General features: G+C 43.3%; 1 protein-coding gene across 1 annotated transcript in view; it reads right to left on the bottom strand.

Annotated features, from left to right (window-relative positions):
- CUBN (cubilin) overlaps nucleotides 1-25,142 on the bottom strand; it is a 276,969-nt gene that overhangs the window by 171,912 nt on the left and 79,915 nt on the right. Inside the window, exon 28 of the mRNA XM_079700464.1 lies at nucleotides 11,229-11,379. Within this exon, the coding sequence (XP_079556590.1) occupies nucleotides 11,229-11,379 (151 nt within the window). The remainder of the gene's footprint in view (nucleotides 1-11,228; nucleotides 11,380-25,142) is intronic.

Raw genomic sequence — 25,142 nt, 5'->3', positions numbered from 1 at the left:
TTCCGTAAGGATTTCATCCCAGACCCAGACTTTGTGATAATCATTTTGTCTAAATGTATTCCATACAGCAATGGATACAGAGTAGAGTTATCTACTTTGAATGGTAGGGACAAAAAAAAAAAGAGTGAAAGAATAAGGTCATAACATGCAGTTAATGACTTGGAAAATAGATATAAGGCTACAAGGAGCTCAGAAATCAATGCCGACCATAGTTATAAAATGACTTTTAAATGACCATGTAAGATGTCACATTAATATTCAGAATTAATATTTTCATAGCCATCGGACTCTCTGAGATGTTCTGAATCTGAATATTGAAGTGTTTCACCTTAGTATACCATTAAAAAGACATGAAGCCAATGTACCCATATTTTAGGACTCTTTACATAATATAAATTTTAATTTCCTTTATATGAAAGTTTAAAAATCTTTCCTTTTGACCCAAACAAGTATAGTTGATCTTGTCATCTTTTCATTTTGATTAACTATATCTTTTTTCATCTAATCTACTCATTCCAACCAAGTTGAAAAATGGTTTCCCAGTAGAAATTCTTTGCTTACAATTCAGGAGAAATCAATCAATCATTCTCTCTCTCTTACACATTTTTGTAATTATTGAAGATTTCTGAACAAAATATATAAAAACATCTTCCAAGGAAATGAAATGAGACCAAGGCAGCTGGACTAACTTCCCCTAAAATAAGTAGTCATGCATAAGACTACCAATAGCTACTTCATGAAATCCCCCAAACAGGCAAAGACAGAGGAAACATGTTCCCTTTATGTGATTTCCAAGTTCAACACTCATACTAAGTATTCATTCAAATCCAGCTTTGTTTCTATTTATTTTATTTATTTTTTGGGCCACGCTGCACAGCTTGCGGGATCTTAGTTCCCCAACCAGGGATTGAACCCGGGCCCTTGGCAGTAAAAGGGCCGAGTTCTCACCACTGGACTGCCAGGGAAGTCCCTCTTTCCACTGAATTATTTTGGTACACAGCGCGTTTGCAGGGAGAGAAGCTCACCGCCTCCCCACAGGTCTCTGTGTCACTCGCCCTCGTCCACCCCCATTCCTTCTCTCACCTCCCCCAACCCCCAGCCTTTCTTCCACAGCAAGGTTGCCCCTGATGGACCAATGGACAAGTGTGGGCAGCGCCATGCCAACGGTCGTGGTGTCCTCTGACCCTCCAAGCTCTGTCCAAGCCTGAGCCATGAGATGATGTCCTGTGAGGACAACAGGAAGGGTGCTGGTCCCTCACGGGACACATGCCTCGGGCGTCCAGTCAGCCCACGTACCCTCTGACTGGGGTCCTGAGTTAACCAAACCCTCAAGCGCTCCACCCTCGTCCAACCAATCTATTATGGGGTAGCTATCCTTCTCCTTAATAGCACTTCTCTTGTAAGCTCTTTTGCATAACTAAGCCACAGTAACAGATTAGATGACCTCTGTGGTCTATCCCAGCTCACAGTGTATGATTACAGCAACCGTATGTAGCCACGCCAGAGAAAGAACACTGTACGAATGAGGAATAAAGCAGACACTGTGTTGACAGGCAGACAAGCAAACTCAGCTATTTTGAACCAGTTGTTGGCTAAGTGCTGCGCTTCACCCCCGTCACTGCTACGGAAGAAGGAGCCGTGCAATTCAGCGGGGAGACCTTGGAACTGGAACACTATTTACTTGGGAAAGACAGCGCACACGTTCTTTGAAAAACAGCCATTATCCTCAGTGGGAATTTAGCTGCAAAATTACCTGCTATAAGCTCTGACCTTCTCTGCGTTGCAATACCATCTCATCTTTTTTGCAATGAAAAATTGTGGGGAAAAATCATTTGCTTGTTGGCAGAGTGCAGCCGTGTAAACACTTGGGAGTTCGACACCACACACTTGGTTGTGTGTCCTCATTCCCTCTTTGAGTTTGGGGAAGTCACTTGACTTCTCTAAGACTCCTCCCTCGTTTTCTTATCCATAATATGTGGATGATGATGCTGCTTTCAGAGGATTATTAGGAGAAGACAAGAGATCGTATTTTTAAAATGCTAGCCAAAGGCCCAGCACATGGTAGAAAGATAATACCAGCTTTTCAAAAATTATAATATCAACATTTTAAATGATTACTTGGTCCAGTAATAATAAATGAGGTGTCAAGTAAGTCAGTGCACCAAGCATTTAAATCATATTTTCGTTCGCTCTTAACATGGTAACGTGGTTTTAGTTTTATCACCATTAACGTCTTAAAATAAATGTAAAATTACATTTAGGTAGTATTGATAAATCTGTATTATTTAGCCTGTGAGTAGTCTGAAAGTATAACTAGAAGGAGAAAAAAATCAGGGATAAGGTATATCAATGTCATCACTTATACAGAGAATACAGAATTAGGTTAAATCTTCTGGAATGTAATTACTATCCTACACCAGAGATTCATTCTTGGTTTTGTGAGTCAAGGCCACGGAAGGCTGGCTTTAGTTTCTCTGAATATCTAGCGGCATATACAAAAAAACAAGTCCTTGGATACATAATGTCAGAGATAAGTACGGCATTATTTAAGTAAATGCTCAAAAAGAGAAATCTCTGGGGACAAAAATTATGTTCTACACTGAACATCGTGTTTATTCTGTGTTGGTTTAGTCATTTGGGGCTAAATTTGAAACTGTGGAAAAAAATGCATGGTTTCTTTTTTCACGTTGTACAGAAAAGTGTGGAATCCCCTGGAAAGTAAGTGCAGTATCTATCAGGGGTGTTGTTGCTAAGGAACCAGAACACAAACAGAAGGTTCAAGAAAGCCCTTCTTTTTGGCCCAAGTCTCAAGGACTATTACAAATTGTGCAATATATGATTTGGGAAGGTCATGGTTGTTTGAGGGCTACTTTCTTCTTTTTGTAACTGTTTGAAAGAGTAGCCGTGGAAATAGAGCTCAACCTCTGCAAACAGTAGTGATGTGGGAATTGGGATGCCAGACTGCTAAAAGGTTGCCCCTGGATACGAGACTCAGAGCCAACATTACATGAAGGTCAACTCTGTGTGTGTGTATTTTCCTTTGTCGTCAAGGAGGCAAAGAATGTCAGGATTTAGCTTTTCCGCTCATAGTGAAATGTCTGCCTAGGTTTAATGCTGCCTCTGGTTGCTGGAAAAATTGTGAAACCGAGGCAAAAAGCACTGCAGGGTTTTCTTAGTAAGTGATCATCCCACTTTTACAAATTTATAAACAGATTTTTTTTTTACATTAGCATCATCCATTAAGAACTTCTTTCCAATACAGATGTTAAGTGAGAACTTGCCATAAATAAAAATCAGACACAGTATCATAATACAGCAATCTGTGCCTTGGTTCTTCACTAAGACTGTACTCGCTTTCAGTCTCCAGGCTTAAACATTTTCTAAGAGTAACACAAAGATGAAAGTCCAAACTATCAAATAGGCTGAAGTGGCCAGAATACGTAGGGCAGGATAGAGCATGTATAAATGTGAAAGAAAGCCTAGTTAGCAGTTAGGGAAATCACTTTTAAATTCAACAGCACTAAGGTTTCTTAAAAGCTTCTCTTTTACTTAAATTTTGACCCACACTGAACGAGATTTCTTTATCTCATATCACACAACATAATAAAACAATCGCAGGAGTCTATGTTTTTCCCCATCTGTCTTTACCAAGAGCTTGCTTACAGAGTTACTGAACAAAGGGCACATTCTTGATCGCAGCTGAAGTGACCTTAGGGGCAGAGTGGGAGAGGTGTTTTACCGCTTCTTTCTCTGTGACGGTCTATCACTGCCCAGCAGGAAGTGACACTAGGAGAGGGAAAGGTCTCTGCCTGAGATGAGGACCAGACTGCGTGATTCACACCCTGGCCTTATGAACCTGCCGCAGAATCTCTGCTGACCACAATTCAAAAGTCACTCTCCTGGCAAGCACCGTGCCTCCAGGTTCCTGCGAATGTTTGCATGCGGTGCACAAGCAGGGCTCAGGACAGACCCGGGGAATAAAATCCGAGTGCTTGCGATGGTTCCCGTCAACCGGTCTTGGACAACTTGTCCTGCCTTACCTTCTATCCTCCTTTTAGCTCCGTATTTCTCAATCGTGTGTTCATTATTGCCCTTCTAAGGAGGCTTTTTGGATATTTTTTCCCAATGGCTCAAATAATTTAATATCGCAGATATAATATATACCTGCTGTGTACTCTATGTATCTGTGCTTTATACATGAAGCATAAGATATTTTCACCCTCCCAAGAGGCAATGTGCACCCCCTTGGTGTGGGTGCTGGGACCGTGTGCTTTAGCCGAAACACTTACCGGTTGAAAACCTTTGCCGTAATCAACCCAAGCCTCCCTGCTTCTACTTAGAAATGCCTTCCTCTCCCAGATATTTGACTGATTCTTGTTTATTCTTTAAAACTCGGCTCAAGTGTCAAAGCGGCCTGGAGGGCCTCTCAAAGTCCCTGCGGCCAGCCTAGGTCTCCTCCCTGGCCCCCCAGCATCACGGATCATGGATTCTGCACTTGCTTTGTCTGTCTCCCCTACTACTGACCAACTCCCTGAAGTCGAGGATGCTGTCTCCTTCTTCTCTGTTATGGGCTGAATTGTGTCTCCCCCAAAATTAACACACTGAAGCCCTAACCTCCAGTACCTCAGAATGTGACTGCGTTTGGACATTGGGCTACTACGGCAGTGATGAAGCCAGAATAAGGCTCCTAGAATGGATCCTAGTCCAACCTGACTGGCCTCCTTATATGAATAGCAAATTTGGACACACAGAGCCATCAGTAGGTTCACACAGACAAAGCCACGTAAGGACACAGTGAGAAGGCTGCAGTCTGCAAGCCAAACAGAGAGGCCTCAGGAGAAACCAAACCTGCTGACACCTGATCTTGGACTTCCAGCCTCCAGAACTGTGAGAAATACACTTCTGATGTTTAAGCTACTCAATCTGGTATTCTGTTATGGCAGCCTGAGAAAACGAATACACTCTCTACATTTTATAAACGCCCAGTCCAGAACCCGGTCATGAATAAACATATTCTGGTTGGTTGGCTGAATGAATGACTGAATGGAAACATGTCCTCAAGACATGTCGCAGAGGCCCCAAGTAATCATAACACAAGATGCAGAACCACAAACTGTTCTTTGAATTACAAAAGATAAAACCTTTGTCCTCAAAGGGTGAACCTCCCAGAAACCCCAGCACACATACTCTAAATCACAAAAGGAATAAAAAACGACAAATTAGAAGGAATTCCCCTGAAAGACCAACAATAACAAAGACTACTGAAATGCCCATGTGAGGAGGGAAAGAACTGAGGGAAGGTTTACGGGAAATGTTGCTGACCTCAGGGAGTGTCTTTACCAGGGCTCTCAAAATGCATCTTTTAGAAGCGCTTTGACACAGTGCTGCGTGTCCACAGGTGGTCCAGAAAGTGCTGGCTCATGTTCAAACCAAGCCAGCCATGCAGGATCAGGATACAGCTTTTATAAACCCCGAGCTGATCTCTGAAAAACCCTCAAAGCTTGAGAAATCTCGTTAATAGCTGAAAAGATGAGAAAATGGAACCAGCCCCCATTCAAGAGGCTGATGTCATCTATCTCCCCGGAGAAAAGGCCACTCTCTCCTTTGTGAAAGACCAGGGTGACATCACCCCCTGATCCATGCACTTCGCCCTTCCTCTGCTGTTCCCAGTTCAGGGGTTTTCTCCCTTTGCAAATGTCACTCTTTCACTCACAAAGCTCCTTGACCTTGCTTTTTTGCCGGATTCCACTGCCAAGTGAAAGAGGGCCCCTGGGAGGCGTGATCAGAAGAGGCGAGGGGTTTGCGCAGCTGGCTGGGAGGCCCTATTCACGCAGCTTGCAGAAAGTTCTATATTCTCTTCAGCAACCCAGATGCAGGTCCCCGAGGCCAGGCCAGATTCAGCCCCCAGACAATGCTGTCAGCGCTGAATACTGCACACCGTTTAGCCAGACAGGGCAACTGTGGCCATTTCTTTCTTTGCAGAGCGGGATTCTCTTTGATGCTTTGCATAAAGGCGACGCAGTGTGGTTAATCTCACACCCGCAACACCACTTTAAAGATGTGCCCACAAAGAAAGCCCGACTGTAGATCCATTTTCTCAAAGCAAATAGAAGATTTGTGTGGGCGACAAAGAGGCACATTTTGTGAGCGGGTTTATTTATTAATTGGCCTCATGAATGAAGCACATGGGGAGTCTTCCTCGGCAGCAATGGTCAGGAAATGATGCCACTGCAGACTCTGAACTTGCAGCGAACAGGTTTTTGGATTTCTCACTGCATAGTTTGGAAGAGACGGGGAGGAGAAAGAGGGTCTGAAAGGAGATTTGATTCTAGTGAAAAGAGGCTCAGAGTTTAAAGGCACTTGCTCTGGCTGGTGAGGAAGAGCAGCTTCCCGGCCAGTGTCAGCCTGGGTGTCCCGGCCCAGCACTGGAGCCTGACTCTGAGATGCGGATCTGAAGAGGCTGCGCTCAGACAACGTTTCTGAATTACCTACACAGGCACACGTGCATGTGCGCACAGGCACATTCAAGAATATTTCTCTTTAATTTAAAATTGAGACTAATTTTTAAGTGTATTTTGGACCTTGTATCTGTTTAATATTTATTTACGAATATTATTATGAATAATATTCATAATATTATGAATATTATTTACTGAATATTTTGTATTCAAATCCCACAACATGCCATGTTGCTTCAGTGCTTCCAGATGCTACTCAAAACTCATTTCTCTGTAAGTCAAAGACAAATGTTGCGTAATATTGCTTATACGTGGAATCTAAAAAAACACAACAAATTAGTGAATATAACAAAAAGAGAACAGATTCACAGACAGAGAGAACTAACTACCGGTTACCAGTGGAGAGCGGGGAGGGGCAGTATAGGGGTGGGAGTGGGAGGGACAAACCCTTGGGTGTAGCACAGGCTCAGGGACGTGCTGTACAACACGGGGAAGACGGCCAACATTTTGTAATAACTGTACATGGAAAGTAACCTTTAAAGTTGTATAAAAATAAATTTTTAAATGACAAGAAAAAAAAGGAACTGAAAACCAACATTTTATTTCAAGTAAACATTTTTTTTGTATGCACATGTGATACTTCAATGTCATAAGTGCTTCAAAGCTCAATGTCCAGATAATCTCCCAAATAAAGATGCATAAAAAGAAGAAAAAACTCATATTTCTCTGAAATCTGAAGGGTTTATGGGAAAGAGAGGGTATGAGCTCGTCCCTGCCCGAGCCCCTAACAGTGAGGGACCCAAAGGCCACTGCTTCGCTCTCCGGACCCTCCTGCTGGACCAGTGACACTGGACTCCAGCCGCCCTGGACGTGTGGATCCCCACGCGCACCCTGCCCCCTCCCACCACAGGGTCTTTCTTCTAGTAGGAACCCTTTTCCTTCTCCTATTTGCCTCCTTAGCTCCTGCTTATTCTTAGATTTTAGTTCAAAAGTTGCACCCTCATGCAGGACTGCCCTGGCCTCCTGTGCAGGTTGAATCCCCTTTTGTATGCTCCTGTGGCATCACCACACCGCTAATTTCATGTCTATTTATGTGCCTCTTGGCTGGATGGCTACTTCTCCCAGTCGCCTGTAAGCTCCAGGAGGGTAGGAACCAGGCCTGGTGCAGGAGTCACACACTAACAGTTCCTTAGTATCTCTGGAAGGAACACAGGGATGACTAGAAATCGGATTTATGTCTTCAGGTTACCAACAACAGGTGAGAAGTGAGGGAACCTCTTCCATTGGAGGCCTCCTCCCTGACCCTTCTCTTTTCTGTCAGCCCCTCTTCTCGGCTGTCTCGAGTTAAAGACATAGTTCAGATGCTGAGTATAAACTCAGCATTGCGTAGCGATAGTATAGGACAGTTAATTTTGCATAGATCTAGACCTCTAACAGTCTCCTTCCAGAAGGTTCTTCCCAAGCATAATTTACATCTGGTGGCACAGAGTTAAAAAAAAAAAAATTATTCAGTTCTGGTCCTATCTGGCAAAATTTTGTTGCACAACTCTGGTTCCAAGCTTAGCAAGTTTTCAGCAATTGGGAGTAAGTTTTGAAATAGTAAACAGGATACAAGAAGAGACAGAGGATGTCTTTGACTCTCCCACATGAAGACAGATTCCAAACGGGACTGGAAGAAAAGAATGTTCCCAACCAAAACTCAAAGCCGTGCCAAGTGTGTCGGCCGGAGAAACCCAGTCGTCCAGGGTAGCCAATATTGACCATGAAGTCCTCAGTGTGGCCTTGGGCTAGTATGGCTACAACAGCCTGGAGGGGAGACGAAGCAGCGCACTGAGGAAAAAGATATCACCAGCAAAATAAATCGCTTCTCCTGAAATGCTCCGTCCCAGCTGCATGGCAGAATTACTTAGGGAGCTTTTCAAAATTAGCAGTAGTCAAGGTCCCACCGCAGACCAATGGAATCCTATCTCCTGGGTTGGAACCCAGACACCGGTACTTGTGAAAACTGCCAGGCAGTTCCTGCGTGTATCTCGGGCTGAGGGCCGCGCCCCTAGGCCCCGAGCCTCGGCCTCCTGGTTGGCATTTCTCGCTTTCCACTCTCTGACTCAGTGTCAGTAGGATAAGGGCTGGGGCCCCAGTGAGAAAGAACCTTACCGCTTCAGAGATCAGAGAAGAGAAAGCTCTTCGAGTGTGGTCTACAGAGCCACGCCAACGGCATCACCTGGGAGCTTTTCAGAAATGCAGATCCAGGGGCCTTACCTCAGCCCTCACATCAGGATCTGCATCCTAACAAGATCCCCAGTGACGCATATCCATGTGGAAGCTTGAGAAACACTGTTCTGGAAAATACCCCTTGCCCTTCAGAATCTGGGCCATGTCCCAAGATTTTCCTGTTTCTTCTAGGTCTTTCCACACTGTCTCTAGTTCCCTCAGAGTCAGGCTATTTCTGAGTCACACAATACTAGAGATGGGCTGTATTACAGAGATGAATCAATCCAGCTCCTTCATTTAATAGATCAATAAATTGACATTCCAAGGTTAAATCTACCTGTTTGATGAAAAGGACAATCCAGAACTTCCACAAGCTTAATTATCATAGCTCATGTACTTTGGGAATTTATAATCTGTATTTCAAGTTATAAGTAGCTGTGGATTACCACTGAATATTTTTAAATACTGAAAAACCCTATACGTGTATTTTAACGAAATAGACTCAGGCTCCAGTTCATAATAATAGAACGTCTTACATTCTCAAGTATGTAATAGGGCTCTTCAGTTGTGTAAAGGGCTGCGATGCATATAATACATGTACTAGGATGTTAAAAACCCTCAACACACATTCACGTATGCTCACCCTGGGCTCACCCCTGATTGTGACAGCAGGACCACACTGTAGGACGTCTGTGTGTGATTCCAGGTATAACATGGCAACTCCACTCCTCTTTCAAGTTGATTGAATCCTAGTAGTGAGCCCTAAGCTCTTGGCCTAGAACTGCTTGTATAATATTCACGAGGACTGTATTTTTCAGGTCTAGATCACTCTAGGAGAGTGGTCCTCAACTTGACTCGCCAGGGAGACTAGTTAAGACACAGATTATTGGGCTTCCCTTCAGAGTTTGCCATTCCATAGATCTGGGATGGGGCCTGAGAATTTGCATTTCTCACAAATTCTACTGCTGCTTTGGGGGACCAGGGTTTGAGAAGCACTGCCCTGGGGTCCTCTGCCTTTCGACTGGCCCACATGAGGTCAGTCTAGAAGTTTCAGAACTTGTGCTTAAGATGAATTTTCATCTTCAGAGGAGTGATGATCCCTACCTGTTTTCGGAACCACCAGTTCGTAGGCAGGCTCTTACCTGCCCGTACTCGTTTGGCAGATATGACCCCCGTCCTTGGCTTAGTGCATCACTGGCTCAAGCTTTCTGCTCAGGTTCCGCTCACAGCCCAATCCTCTCCCTCCCCCTTCTCTCTCTGATCGACTCTCGTCCTTCCCTTCTATCCCCGTCACTCCCTCTCTGCTCAGTGTCAGGGTGAGTCTTAAATCGCATTCTGCTCCACTCCCCCGAGAGACGCCATCGCACCCTGTGGCCTGCTTGCCACACCCAGGTACAGGCCTTCACCCCTGGAAACTTCCTTCTGCTTCCACCTTTCTCGTAAGCAGTTTACGGCTGCACCTCCTGAAGCCGTTACCCAAAGCCTGTCCACTTGGACTTCACTTCCTGTCTTAACCCCAACAGGATTCAACTCCCCAAGAGCCCCCAACGTCTGAGTAAACTTTCTGAGGCCTGGCACTAGATTACCACGCAGGTTCTGAGGCAGGAGACAGACGGGCCCCAGGCTGAGCAGCTGGAATCTGTCCCTTGTGGACAGACGCTCCATGATAAAGAGAATGGAAGGAGCGAGGAGGAGCTGAGCCCTGCTTGGACAGAAGATAGAGAGACCATATATTCCCCATTCTTTTTTTTTTTTTTTGCGGTACGCGGGCCTCTCACTGCTGTGGCCTCTCCCGTTGCGGAGCACAGGCTCCGGACGCGCAGGCTCAGCAGCCATGGCTCACGGGCCCAGCCGCTCCGCGGCATGTGGGATCCTCCCGGACCGGGGCACGAACCCGCGTCCTCTGCATCGGCAGGCGGACTCTCAACCACTGCGCCACCAGGGAAGCCCTATTTCCCATTCTTGAGACCTCGCAAACTACACATGCACAGAAGGGGTCCTCAGGGCTCGGAGAAGGGAGGGGGCGCCAGACCATAATACGTTCTGTCAACTTTCCAGAGGCCCTTGAGCTGGAATCCATCTTGGCTAAATGGTGCACGCGCACACAGGGGAGGGCCCCGAGTCAGACCAAATACGGACTCAGAGCCAGACAAAGCAAGATGATTGGCCAGAGGAGACCCGGAAGAACTGCCCCGTATAAGTGATTTAAACGACCCCAGAGGCACAGCTCGCTCTCTCAACCTGAGCCCATCCGTTCTTTCTCCACACGTATTCCTCTCCTGATAAACGCTTTACCTGCTTCACTGTTTTCCATCTCTTTGTTAAAATTCTTTTTACAAAGCAGACGAGAGCCGGGGCAGCACTGTGGCCTGGGTTCAATCCCTGGTCGGGGAACTGAGATCCCGCTTCAAGCTGCCACAGCCACGGGCACCCCACAGCCACCGAGGATCAGTTCCACTCTTCGTGGATGGTACTGTTTCCAAATATAGAATTGCAAAGGGAACGTTTCTTGGTCAAATAGTAACTACCAAATACAACTGAGATCAGCAGAGGGCTTACCTTGGATGAACCACTGCATCTGGAATCCTTTCTCATGGTGACCGACCCCGTCGGTATAAAACAGCACTTGAAGCCTGGAGCCCGTGGTGCTCCCTGAAGGTGGACTGCCTGCTCCACAATAGCGCCCCATGCGCCGTGGGCCATCATAGAGCTGCAATCAGAGAGAGACCTCCCAGTGTGAAAAGCTACAGGGCTTGTCAGATGGAAAAAGCAAAGTCCACTCATGCAGCAAAAGCTGTTCCTTGGTTCAAAAGCTACGGGTAAATCTACTGAGGTGGGTTGAGTACAGGAATTAAAAATAGATAATTATATACAGAGAGTTCATTTTGGCCAACCCAATATAATCCAGGCACAGAAGGAGGAAATGCTGGGCCAGGTGAGATGGGTTCACATATGAATCACACATGAGAGATGTTCAGTGAATATCAGTATTATAACTGTAAGCTATAAATTTTTAAAATAAATACTAACTCTAAACAATTAGACATTTTGGAAAACTCTGAAAGGAAGATACAAAATTTAATCCCACTGAAGAGAACCACAGTTAATATGTTGTTAATACCAGAAGCTTCTCTCACCAACATTTTTTTCATTTGTTTGCATATGTACATATATACATATGTGTGCAGGGGAATATGTGAATATGTGTTTGTATCAATTTGGGCTACACATTTAATTGTGTTCCCTGCTTTTCACTAAGCCTGTCACTAAATAGTCTGTGTAAACATTTTTAATAGTGGCACAAAATACTACTAATATGCTGTATTTACATTATAATTCTACTGTTGTTCACTTAGGATATTTCCAATCTGGGGGCCAATAAATATAAATCTTTGTTTGATAGTTTAAATTTCTCTTAGGAAAGATTCCTATAAAGGGAATGAATTAAAGAGCATCATCTTTCATGGCTCTGGATATATATTATTAAACTTCTTACCAGAAAGTTTATACCAATTTATTCTCCCACCAGCAGTTTCTGGAAATATTTTATGACTGCTATTATTTTAAAAAGTGGGGCTAATAGTGAAAATTTATTTTCTTTTTGTAATTGTCTTAAGTTGTTACTTTGGGGTTGGAGTTTCTTTCATGTTTATTGGGCATTTCTTTTTCTTCTCTTGCAACTTTTCTGTGAGGTCTTTGCCCATTTCCCCACTGAGGTACTTATACATCCTGTTGGGTACCCTTTATCTGCCTAATTTCATCAGATACATAGCTCCAAACTAAAAAAATAAACATCTTTGCCATATCTCTTCGATTGGTAAAAATAATGATAATCCAAAAAGATTGGCTTCCTCATGACTCAGGCCGCTACATTTTCTTTTAATCCCCAAATGTCCACATTAAATGCTTTGTTCCAGTTACCCTTGGGATGAGCTGCCCATTATAAAAAAATGGAAAGTATCTGATCATGGACTTCCTTTATTATTCTCTTGAAGAGTACACACGTGTGAGTGTATGTGCTTGTGTGTGTCTGTATGTACATGTATCATCTGGATTCAATAAATTCCACACTGACCAAATTATTTTTATTTACTGAAATGTTATGATAGAAAATACTGTTTGAAGCATGTTGATTTGAGCATGGAAAGCTTCTTAATCAGAGTCTACAAAGACCCTCCATGGAGCCTTCCCTAATCCCTGTAGCCGGTCATAAATTAGTTTTCCTTTGAAACCCCTCAGCTTTTCATTTGTGCTTCTTTGTGGAAATGGGCACATTCTGGTGACAGGCATATGTGTCTCTCTCCCCTACTGATTACGAGTTTCCTTAGAGCCCAGACTACCTCTTACATCCCCTCACAGCCTAGCGCAGGGCTTTGTCCAGGGCAGGTTCCCAATACAGCTTCAGAGAAGGAACACAGCCATCTCCCCGTCAGCTGCATTGCTTTTAATGGCACTTAATCTGCATTGTTACTTTAACGCTGCACAGTTAGATACACGTTAGGGTCTTACAGTCCTAAACTTCAGCATGCTCTTTTCAGGCAGCAAAAGGTCTGCGCCCTTTGTGGCCACTCTGCAGAAGGGCCTTGTTCAAGGTCATAATAAACATCGCAAGTTTCTAAATTTGGGTCGTCTCACTGAGTTCTCAAAACGGGCGGCTGACCAGCCGTACATTTCTGTGCGACGACGCGGGGAAGGTCAGTTGAGGTTTAAAAAGAGAAACTCAGAAGTCCGTTATGTCACTCACTCTTAAGTACTAAACTTAAGCGTTTTATGCACATGATAAAGAGGTTTAGTTTTCAGACCTGTCTCTTCAGCTTCCTTTTCATTTTTTAAATACCGCTGCTTTGAATGTGTGTATTTATAATCAAACTTCTAATACTGTAGGTGGTTGACAGAAGACATGAGAAGGGAGCAAAAATGAGAGAAAGAATAAAGCCACATAAAAAGAAGAGGAAACAAAAAGAGCCCTCCACCTCCCATCTCCAGACCCGCCACCCACTGCAGGAGGTAGAAGGGCAGGAGGGTCTGTGTGGTAACCTGGTTATTCCTAAACTACTGCTTCCCTGCAGGGTATTTACTTCAGCCGCAGAGTTCCTATTAAACCCAGGGTATGAATTCCAATTCAAGACTAATTAGTACACAAATAAACAGACTGTTCTCACGCCAAAGCATAATAAACAAGAAAACAGCTCTACTGGTTTCCACTCCAAAAGGCTCATTCTAAACTTTGGATTGTACTGCAGTGACCAAAACTTTAATTACTTCATCTTTAGCCAACAAAACATGAGGTAAGATCTCTCTAGAACTATAATTGCCTTCGGCTTCGTGGATCTTCTGAAAAACTAGGTAGCGACATTTTGAGGAGCCCTAGTTTAGATTCTGTGCACGGCCCTAAAGAGTGGAGTGCTTTTGCCTCCCAGCTCAGCAAGGTTAAGAAACGTGACACTTTCACATGACTTGGAGGGGATGTTTTTTTTTCTTCCTTCCGGATGGAATTACTTCATTGAAGGAGAGCCCCTGATCCCAGTGGCTCTTAAATAACTGTGAATGGAATGGGGGTTAGGGGCCAAGGGAGTGGGTCTGGGGGGAACAGTGGTGAATAACAAGTAGTTTCTTTTTGCCTTTGGAGGGAAGAGAATGATGCGTTGAAATAAACATCCAATAGACGTTGATGAAGATACTTAAGTATAATGTCAAGTAAATTAATGACTTCCTTAGTGTAGAGAAATACCTCTCCAGAAGAAAAAACCCCATACCCCTAAGTTTATGTCTTTCTAACGTTTACACTTAATTAAATCACGGGTTTTTGTGTATAGTCACACAGATGGCTAACGTCACCTCAACGATTCATTCCCGCGTTAAATTTACCACCCAAAAAGGAACAGTCATTTTTCAAAGTACACAAATACCGGTTACCGTGGAAACCAGTGGGTGCCTGCTGTTCCTGATTCTGTTTTCAGAACAGAATGTTAACCACAGGCCATCCCAGCTGTGACTCACTGGGACTACTGGCCAGCATGTGGCTGGGTCTCACTAAGGGTACCATTCCTGGCTTTTAGAAAGCCCCAAGATTTACCCCATCTGAATAGTATTTAAGGCCTTGAGTCCATAGGAAGGAGATTAGCAGAAATTAAGAAAGGAAAGACTGAGGTTCTTACTTTGAATATGAAGATCGAATTTGTATAACTGTGTTTACAGGTTTGGGTTTTTTTTTAATACTTGAAATGCTGTTTACATTTTCAAGTTGCCATTTAATGTATCTTCAGATGTGGATATGTATATGTACAAAACCTGCTGTATAGAATCTTTTCAGTTATCCTCTTCAGGAGAAGATTCGTTTAGGGTTTTTGCGTTTTAGATCTTCCACCCCCGCACCACCCTGAAACATCTCAACCACTCTTACAACACTCAAAGAGGAAGGAAATCTCTTGCAGAAGTCTCGCTTGCCAATTTCTATCTACTTCCTCTGCACGGGTTTGATAATTTGGTGCATGCATAGTTGATGAGACCATTAGAGATTTCTGACTACAGTTGCAACATGAAATGATCCGTGGACTCCTAAATAGTACCGACCCATGCATACAAAATGGAAGACAGAAAACCAAAGACATATCACTGACAGAGTGAGATTTTTGTAAGATTAAGGTTGTTGTAGGTACTTTACGAATCACTGGAACTCAAGTCTGGAGAAACCCAGGGTCAGCTAACCTGTTTCCTCAGCAAGAATCAACTTTATGAACTGAAAGAACTCTCAGAACAGAAATGTGCTTTTCAAGGGCCTCTTTGTTGCTAAATGGTTTTATGATTTTGAAAATTTGTGATCCTAATGAATGAAATTATAACTAACTGTCTCCTATCTCAGTTTGGGATGTATAGATAGACTTCTTTTCTAAACCCACTTTAGAATCACAGTGAGCAACAACTAAAACTTAGCCCTTTCTATTTTAGATCAGCATCAAATTCACACTTTTTCTAACTACTGTTTTTCCTATTTACTTGAAATTTTTCTGGAAGAAAAACATTTTTATAGTGGAGATTTAATCGTAAGAAGAATTAAATATAGTCCATATAAAGAAATTAAATCAAGAGTTTCTTTGAGATGGTATCATTAAAATATGGAGAAACTTCCAGAAAAAAATTTTGGTCCAGTTCCTATTACAAATCTTTAAAAACCCCAAAAGAACTTTATCCTTTAGAGTTTAATATGTAATTGAAATAATTCATCTGCCGTGAGGGAGAATTCTAGGTATAGTAGAGAATGCCTGATAGTTTTAGAGAGCAAAAATTCTGGTCAATGTCAAGAAGATGGTTACATTTCTGAGAACTATACTCAGTGAGTTCAGGGAGTGGCTTTTTGAAGTCAATATCACTAGTAGAAGATTATATTTCAACTGAGAGCCGGACAGTAATTTTACTGTAGGAACACACTACAGTATATTCAAAGTGGTCAGTGTCAGGCTCTCGATTCAAAGTCCAGTCTACCTCTAAAATTTGCTTAGAATATAATCTTGTGAAAATTACTTAACCTCCATAAGCTAAGATTTCTTTGTAAACTTGGCATCTTAATGGTACTTATCTCATAGGGTTGTTGTGCTTTTAGCAAATGAGACAAACCAGGTAATAGGTTGAGGATGAGTCCTGGCATATGTAAAGTACCCCAAATGTTAGTCTAACTCTTGGTCAGAGGCAAAGGGAACCAACCTTGTTTCTAAAGAAACCATACCAGAAATAGTTTTGAGAGAAAAAATATGATGGGTAGGTAGAAAGAACTTGAACTGACTCACGTAAAATATTTCTTAGGAATCATCCCTGGCAGACCAGACGGGGAAGCAACAAATCAATGAATCACTTGTGAGGAGATGGATGGCCATCAGGGGCAGCGTGTTGCTATGACGACCTGTTTTTTTGTGTGGGGCACAGTGGGGCAGACTGACCGTGGAGTGTGTGTCTGAGTGGAGGGAGATGGTGGATCATGGCAGGGCTGGTGGCGAAGAGGACACTGGGGAATCTGTCAAGGCTGCCCTGGTGAGCGGATCAGGGAGAGACCACCGGTGAGCAAAGTGGCTCTACCTGTGTTTTTTCCTGTTGCAGCCTCCTCTCCCCTTTCCGTCCGGCCAGCCTGCAGCTCTGGCTGCTTGGCCCCTGGAACTCCAGAGGAGTGGGAACCGGTGAATTCTTAGAGCACCTCTTCCGATTTTCCCCACCCAAAAAACAACTGTACCAGGAACTATGGGAACTGCTTTATTAGAACAGCTGTTGAGAACATTGTTGTCCAATGTCTACAAACAAATCTCCTGGATAAACTTGGAACTTTCAGAGTTTACCTTAAATTTGAAGGGCTTTGAAATGTTCCTGTAACAATAGGAGAAATTGCCAAGCAAGATTCATCAAGTAGGGTAAAAGGCTCCCATTGTGGGTGAGAAGAGCCTCAGGGGGTAAAAAAAGAATCCAATTGTGGGAGGTAAATTAGGCAAATGTTTAAAGGAAAGCACATCAGCAGAGCATGGTAGGCTCTAGAGGGCTCTGTGATGGCCCTGGGAGGTGAAGGCTCCCCGTGAGACACCGGGGCGCCCGCAGTGCCCTCGGATACAGAGGCACACATCTCCCCTGGCCCGGGAAAAGCCGCACTGCCACGTGCTGCAGGCTGCAGCAGGAAGCATGAGGTACCATCTAAAAGGAAACAATGACTCAGTGCTGGGCTTTGTAGGAGACCAAGAAACACCGCTGAAAGACCACATTCTGAGTTATTTTGTGTCACTCTGAATTACAGGTCTGTCTCAAACACAGACCATATAGTCTCCTTTCCATGGGGTGGCTAGCTGCTGTCCCCTCTTAATAGCGCATTGATATTTATTTTATTTTTGCTTTCTACACATTACTTATTTTAGAAGCCACAAAGGCCAATTTGGGTTTGTTTCTTTGTTTAATCATTGTTTAATCATGGATGTATGCAAAGGTTTAACTACAAAGATGTTTTATTTCAGCATTGTTTATAGTAGTGGAAATGTGCAAAGATTCTATGTGTTTTACAACAAGAATGGGTGGCTGTATTGTGACGGTGGAACATTCGATGTTGCAAATGTTGTGGTGTAACAAGGAGATAAATAAATAACAAGGAGAAACATTCACAAGCTACCGTTACATGTAAAAAAGTCATTACAGGACAGTATGTACAAAATGGTCCCCTTCGAATGTTAAAATAAAATAAATACATAGGATGAAACTACAGGAAATAAATACCACCAAATATGATCAGTAATGATGTAATTTAGGTTATTTTTATTTTATCTAGGTTTTTCTATATCTTCTAAAATGTCTGCAATGACTGTATTCCTGTGTAATCTGGTAAGTTTATTTTTAAAGCATTGTCTCTGGGGACCTTCTGACATAGCAATGTAGATGTGCACTGGTAATGTTTTTCCAGTGCCAGAATTCCCTACCCTTTTAGGTTCTCAGATCCCCAGCTGGTCTACTAAAAATATTATATTGTCTGTCTCCATAATCCTTTTTATGTGTCTCAAGATTATCCATGAAAATTAGCCCATTAAAATGTTATTATATAAGGTAATCTCCTCCAGCATTAATTTAAAACCATATTTTGTCCCCAATGCTTCCTTTTTTAATCATAACTAGGTTTTTATTATTAATTAGACTAATTCGTTATTAAAAAAGCATTCTTTCAGATGTTCAGGGACTAAAAAGCTCTCACAAACATAAGTTTTGATAGTCACTGATGGACCAATAAGTGCCTAATTCCCTCCCTAGTGGGAAGTGAAATGCTTTGAAAGCCAAGCATCTTCTCCCTTGTATATACATGAACATTTAATTCCATGAATCGCAGCCTTCCCTCTGCCAACTCTACCACTACTGTGAAGCACTCAACATTTAAAAAAAATTATTCTGCCTCTTAAAAGCCTAACCATCTGCTACAGATGGACTCAGAAACAGGGAGGGACCTATAGTACAGCATGAAATCCTAGAACCTGGAGCTGGAAGGACCGAAAGCCCTGCCATGCAAACTCTTCCCCAATTGAGGGAGGGCGGGAGAAGAAAGCCTGTTCAGTACATAAGTACATGTAAGAACTGAAGGGTGAAGATGTCATTTTTGAAAAATTTCTGAAATGTTGCGGGTGGAAATTGTTCCCATTGTAAAAAAAAAGAGTCAATCAGTGTAATTAACGGAAAGCCACAACAATGACCACTAATGTTTGAATTTAGCCTTCTGCTTCATGCCATGTGTCTGTTGGATGATGGAAGAGACCTTGCACGCACTCGATGCCTGTGGTCTGAGAAGTAGAGCTAGGTGAGGACCACCAGGAAAGGAAGTGTGGCTAGAGCAATTTCAGGTTTTGAGCATCAAATGGAATTTTCACTGGCTTGCGGGTAGTGTGGAAATTATTGGTAGGTCTGATTATTAGTTAACCTGATCCTGTCCTTCATGTTTGAGAGGATTCTTAGAGGGGAAACACACAGTTTCTTTTGAATCTGAGAGCAAAGGCTCTCTTTTGAAGGCGGCTGTATCTGCCTCAACTGCAGCAAATTAATGCAATCACATGAAAATTCTTCGTTGTGAGGGATGGTGACAGATGATCAGCATTTTCCTTTGAGGAAAGGGATGTTGATCACACTGAAATAAACATCTCTCCTTTTAATTTTCTGTAATTAAAAAACCTCACATTTTACTTGGGCATTTTACTTGGGAGTCTTAAAATTCTTCTAAAATCCTTCTTGTTGCACTTAATGACACTACAAAGTATTTGGCTTAATTAACCAATGGATACGCTTCATTCTAAACTCCTTTTGAATCATGATCCTGCTTCGTCCAATGCTAGATTCATATCCGGTAGGGAGCCTTCAACTGGATTGTTTGGCACACTGTTTTCACTTTTTACGTGCGGTTTTGAACAGCGGTTGTCCTTAGAATTGAAATAGCTTATCTCTGAATTCTAAGCAAAATGCCAGGCATCCTAGAAGCAAACTTCCTCTGACGGACAGTTCCAGGAAACATGACTCATCTGCCCAGGAAGTGTGCCATGGAAGCGCCATGATAACAGAGTCAGTGCAGATCAATCACTGCTAAGACCTCAGATCTCCTCTGCTTCTCTGCACTTCTCCAGCCAGCAAATGGGATTTTTAACTACTCCACTCTTCAATTCGGATACCCAGGCCCTGTGGCTTTTGGAGGAAATCTGTGAGGCCAGGGAAAGGGAGCCCTGCTTTCAACAGGTGGGGCCAATCTACGCTAATCACGCTGGGAAGGCTGTTTTGGAAATCAAATAACCCATGAAATTGTGTTTACGTTTAAGAAAATGATAAATAATATTTATTAGCACTTATGCTGTGCTGAGTATCACTCTAAGGCCTTTCCATGTTATTACCTAATTTAAAATTCCTAGGGGCTTCCCTGGTGGCACAGTGGTTAAGAATCCTCCTGCCAATGCAGGGGACATGGGTTCGAGCCCTGGTCTGGGAAGATCCCACCTGCTGTGGAGCAACTAAGCCCGTGCGCCACAACTACTGATCCTGAGCTCTAGAGCCTGCGAGCCACAACTACTGAGCCTGCGCTCTAGAGCCCATGCTCCGCAACAAGAGAAGCCACTGCAATGAGAAGCCCGCGCACCGCACCGAAGAGTAGGCCCCGATCACCGCAACTAGAGGAAAGCTTGTGTGCAGCAACAAAGACCCAATGCAGCCAAAAATTAAAAAAATAAATTAATTAATTTTTAAAAATAATAAAATAAAATTCCTAGCAGCTCTATAATGCAGATAACATTTTTATCCCCACTTTAGAATTCTGGAAACAGGTATAGAGAGGCAAGTCAACATTTCGAAAGGCGTCAACAACTCAAGAAGAATCGTTCTTGTTTCCTTCATTGGTAATTATTTTTTTTTAAAAAAGAATTGTTAAATTCAAAAATAAAGCAAAGTCCTTATTCTCTCTGATAACAGAGAGTAACAAAAATAATTCTTTAAGTAACAGTGATAACACCCAAAACTCCTGTTATTCAATGGAATCAACATTTTGTTCACTCTATTTCTTAATAGAGCTTGGAATAAAATAAGTGGACCAAAATGTTGGCTTTATCATTTATCATTTACCCTTTGTGAGAACTGTCAAATGCATTAGTGAAGCAGGCTGTAGACAGAAAGCAAGAGGAAAATTAAATGTCTTGAGAAATGAACTGTTATTTATATCTCAGCCTAAAGAACTGAATGCTCTCTATTTAGGAATTTCTTTATACCTAACTGAGGTGCTGGGGCAAATAATGACATTATGTAAGTGTTTACTATGTGCCAGTCTCTTTATATATAAAAACTCTTTTGTGCTGACCATCCCATTTTACAGATGGGAAAGTGGGCCACTTAGAAGCTAAATAACTCGCTCCACATTTCCTGGCTAGTTAGCGGCGAAGTCCAGGTTTAAACCCAGGCTACCTGGCTCCAGAGTCTATACTATACCAAACTAAACAGGTGCCGAGACTACTGAGCAAGATTTCATGTTCTATTATGGAGACTGAGTGCCTGCAAGACATCCTCTAGTGAGTGAGCAAGGTGAGTTACTAAATCTTAGTTTACTATTGGCATCCACAATAGTCTGCAGATAGAAGAGAGCTGGCCTGAGCAGTTCAGATTCCAGGGAACGGCCCAAGAATGACAGAAAGATCAGGGTCTGGAGCCGCTTCCAACTGTGGTTTACCTTTAAACCAAAAAGTCGGGAAACTGAGGCCACTGTTTGTGAGATCTGTACAGAATCAGCTGTGTCTTCATGAGACCAGCAGTGATGCAAACACAGACATCTGTGCACACTTGGCTTATTAGAGAGGATGCAAAGTCTTTAAAAAAGGATAAAAGAAGTCAAAGTCCTCCCAAGAGCTGGATGGTGGAGGAAGGACACTTGGAAGAGAAAGAGAACAGACTCTGAACTTTTGGAGCCAAACAGACCCAGGCTGTGCCTGCGAGAGGAAGTCAGACCTCAGGAGGGAGGAACGGCCACTCATAACCGAAGAGTCACGAGGAAGGGAGACGACTTGTCCAAGAGATGGAGAGACAACGCCCTGAAAGATAGGAGGAAGCATCTGAATGGCCAAGAGGGAGTCATCCCCTCTGCAGGCTGAGCACGGGGGAGGAGTAATAAACGTTTCTGGAGTACTCATACTTGACAGCTGGGCAGGTCGCTTCATTTGATCTTATAACAACTTCGTGAGTAGTTGTAAGTACTTTTGCCATTTAATACATGAGGAAGCCGAGGAAGCCAGAGGTTAAATTCTGTGCCCAAGGTCACAGCTAGTGAGAAAGAGCAAAAGCTTTGAACCCAAGTGGACTTCAGAGCCTGCTGGTTAGAGCGACCTGGGTCCATCACCTCCTGCCAGTGTGATCTTAGCGTGCGTATTGTTGCTTACCTGAGGCCCAGTTCTCCTGCCTGTAAATGACCACAGAACCATCCAATTGCCAAATCATCCTGAAGATAAGCAATAATTATCTATCAAGGTGTCCATAAGAGTGGCTGGCACATAGTAGACATTGATTACTGTGAATCTTTTTTTAAAAATTTTTATTGGAGTATAGTTGATTTAAAATGTGTTATGATTACTGTAATTCTCAAAAGGGACGTTTGAGATGTGAAGGAGAATTTTCTAATCTCTCATGAACTTGAACATTTTGCTTCTTTGTATGAGAACAAAAATGGGAAAAAAAATTTGGAAAACATCTCTAGAATAATGTTTCCCTAAGAATGTTCTGTGGATTACAAATGTCCAATAGGTGTTAGAATTCTGGGCCAAGATGGAACCCATCTGGAATGCTGCCTTTCATGTCCCCCTGAGTGTCTCCTCTCCTGGTTGTTGCTCTGCACACAGTTCTATTACGCTGTATCCTGATGTCTTTCTTTTCGCTGTGTTACCATGCCCGCCCCATCCAGTGTTGGTCCAGTTCGGTTGATTCTACCCCCCAGGTGCTCTCAAATCCCTTGTCATTGACACGTTCTCCCTCCACAGCCATGTGAAGGGCTGGCCATCTCGCCCCTGAACTGCAGCAATCCTCTTTCTGAATCTCCAAAGTTCCTCTTATCCCTCCCACTTATTCTCGAAGCCAGAGTGTGGCAAAGTGCCAATCCAGCATGCTGTCTCTGCTGCCCCAAGCGGTCACTGGAACTCTGAACCTGCACACAGGGCTCTAACCTGCAGGTCCCTGCCCAGCTGGGAGCCTCAGCCTTGGCCTCAGACACGCTGTGTCCTTTCGATTCTGACAGATGTTCTCCTCGACCGGACTCGAGCCGAGCTCCTCTGAGCCTTCCTAAGCCTCAACCTCGGCCTATAAAGAATGCAGAGTCTCCGCACAAATGATTTCATCCACTTATTCTCCCCAAATTAAAGGACCGAAACAAACACGAACGTAGTTTCTAACAGCTCAAGGTCACATCCCCAGGATGACCCCAGCCCCCCTCCAAGTGCCTGCCTGAGAAAGCTCAAGGCCGCCTAAAGGATTTACTGTTTGTTCCAGCCAACACCTGAGGATAGGCCCCTGACCACCCTTTCTTGGAGCACATACTAAAAAGGGCTTAAAATTGTGAGTCCTTCTCCTGTCCTTTTGAGATATATTAGATATGTATGTCCTACAACTCAGAGTGTCTTTCTCAAGGATCTAAACTCCATTCCTTTGAAATGCAACCGTTACGAAGGACAGGCCCCTTGCCTCCCAGTCTCTGTGAGAGGATTGAATCCTTACCTCCGTCACTGCCAGATACAGACACAGAGGCCTAACCACGCTCATGGTGACCAACGCTCGCTAGTTTTTCACATCCCTGACTCTGCTCGAGGCCCCGCGGGTCCCCTCCCAGCTCCCTGATTCTCCCTTTGAAACACCCGGTCATCTCTGTACAAACTGAAGTTCAGCTCAGTTCATGCCGGACCTGCTTCCCTACTGCAGGAGCAAAACGCTGATTAAAACATGTTCTTTCAACTCTGACTAGTGTCTGGTTTTGTTTACCTTTGACAGTTCCTCAAACACAACTTCCCTTTGTGAACCCTACAGCTCCCTGACACCTTGCTCAGTTACCCGTCCCCAGGGATGCGTCCTCTGACCCACGGATGAGCCGGGTCCTCCTGCTTCGTGTCTCTGGAGCTCCCGATGATATTCCCTGATAGCGCTTCACACGGCTTGTGACTAACTTTGTATTGTGTGATAAATGAAGGTCTGTCTCCTCCATGAAAACAAGAAAAACTGATGCTAGAACGGTTTTATTTCCACAGCCTATGTGTCTAAATTATACTTGAATGACTGAATGAGTGGATAAATGAATGAATGATGCATATGTAGATGGTAATAGCCTGAGGAAGTACTATAGCAAAAACAGAACAAAACAACTGATCCTGTTACATTGTGTTTGATTCAGCATTTCCCAAATTTATTAGAATTTAGGTCTCTTTGTTTGTAAAACATCTGTGGCAGAGAAAGCTAAGTGGCTTCCCCAAATCAAATTCCCCTTTGTCTGGCTTCCTGAATCACTATGTGGAAAGCAAAGGAATACCTACATTGGTCTCTAACATGATTGAGAAATAAACTTGTATTGTACTAAGCATCTAAGAATTTCCAAGTTCTCCATAAAACAGCTAGTATTCCTTAACTAATTACAATAGCCTGTGGGTCTGATGTTGCACAGTTGCAGTGATGGAAAATGCTGCTCAGGCTGCAGACTTAGACAACATGGATATAGGACTGGAAGACTGAGGGACATTAGTAATGTTTTCATCCGTTTTTTTCATTAGCAGCGGCTTATTCTGTCACTGAAAGGAGGACATGGAAGTGCAATAAGCAATGATATAAACATCTGGTGAACAGGATGACATCAGAAAGAGGAGTTGGCAAGACATGAAGTGAATCTTATAAAGACTAGAGGGAAATGCATTTGACAGAAGTCACTGACATAACTGAGGGGACTTGAAATGGACATAAGTGGAGAGCGGAAGGCATCAGAAAGATATGAAAGATGTCATGTAAGATGATAGTGGCAAAGATGCCAAATAAAGAAAGTGGAGGAGAAAGTTTAGAATCAGAATTCACACATTGTAAAGTGAATCTGACATTTTAATGTAATGAGATAAACATAACAGCATCACCAGGCCTTGGTGAGTCAAAGCATATAATTCAGCTGTAGCAATGGAAAAGTAAGACCTACTGAAAAAGAAACATGTAGTAGCACTCGAAGGTATATGTTAAGAAGATACCTGTTAAAATACTTACAGCTTCCCAGGAGAGAGCTTTGAAGTGAGGATAAAATGTGCTGTCACAGTGGAAGTGAACGACAGACAGTGGCCTCAGCTCCTGGACTAAGGCTTAGATGGGGTTTGCTCTGTTGGGATTCCCAGGGATTTTGATTGAGTGGGTCTGGGGTGGGGTCTGTGAATACATTTTTCTAACAAGATCCCCAGATGATTCTCGAAGGCAGCCAGATTTAGCAGCCAGTTATGGGGGCTT

The sequence above is a fragment of the Hyperoodon ampullatus genome (assembly GCF_949752795.1).
Source record: "Hyperoodon ampullatus genome assembly, chromosome: 3".
Lineage (NCBI taxonomy): Eukaryota > Metazoa > Chordata > Mammalia > Artiodactyla > Ziphiidae > Hyperoodon > Hyperoodon ampullatus.
Note: the sequence above shows the minus strand (reverse complement) of the source record. Positions and strands in the feature narration are given on the sequence as shown.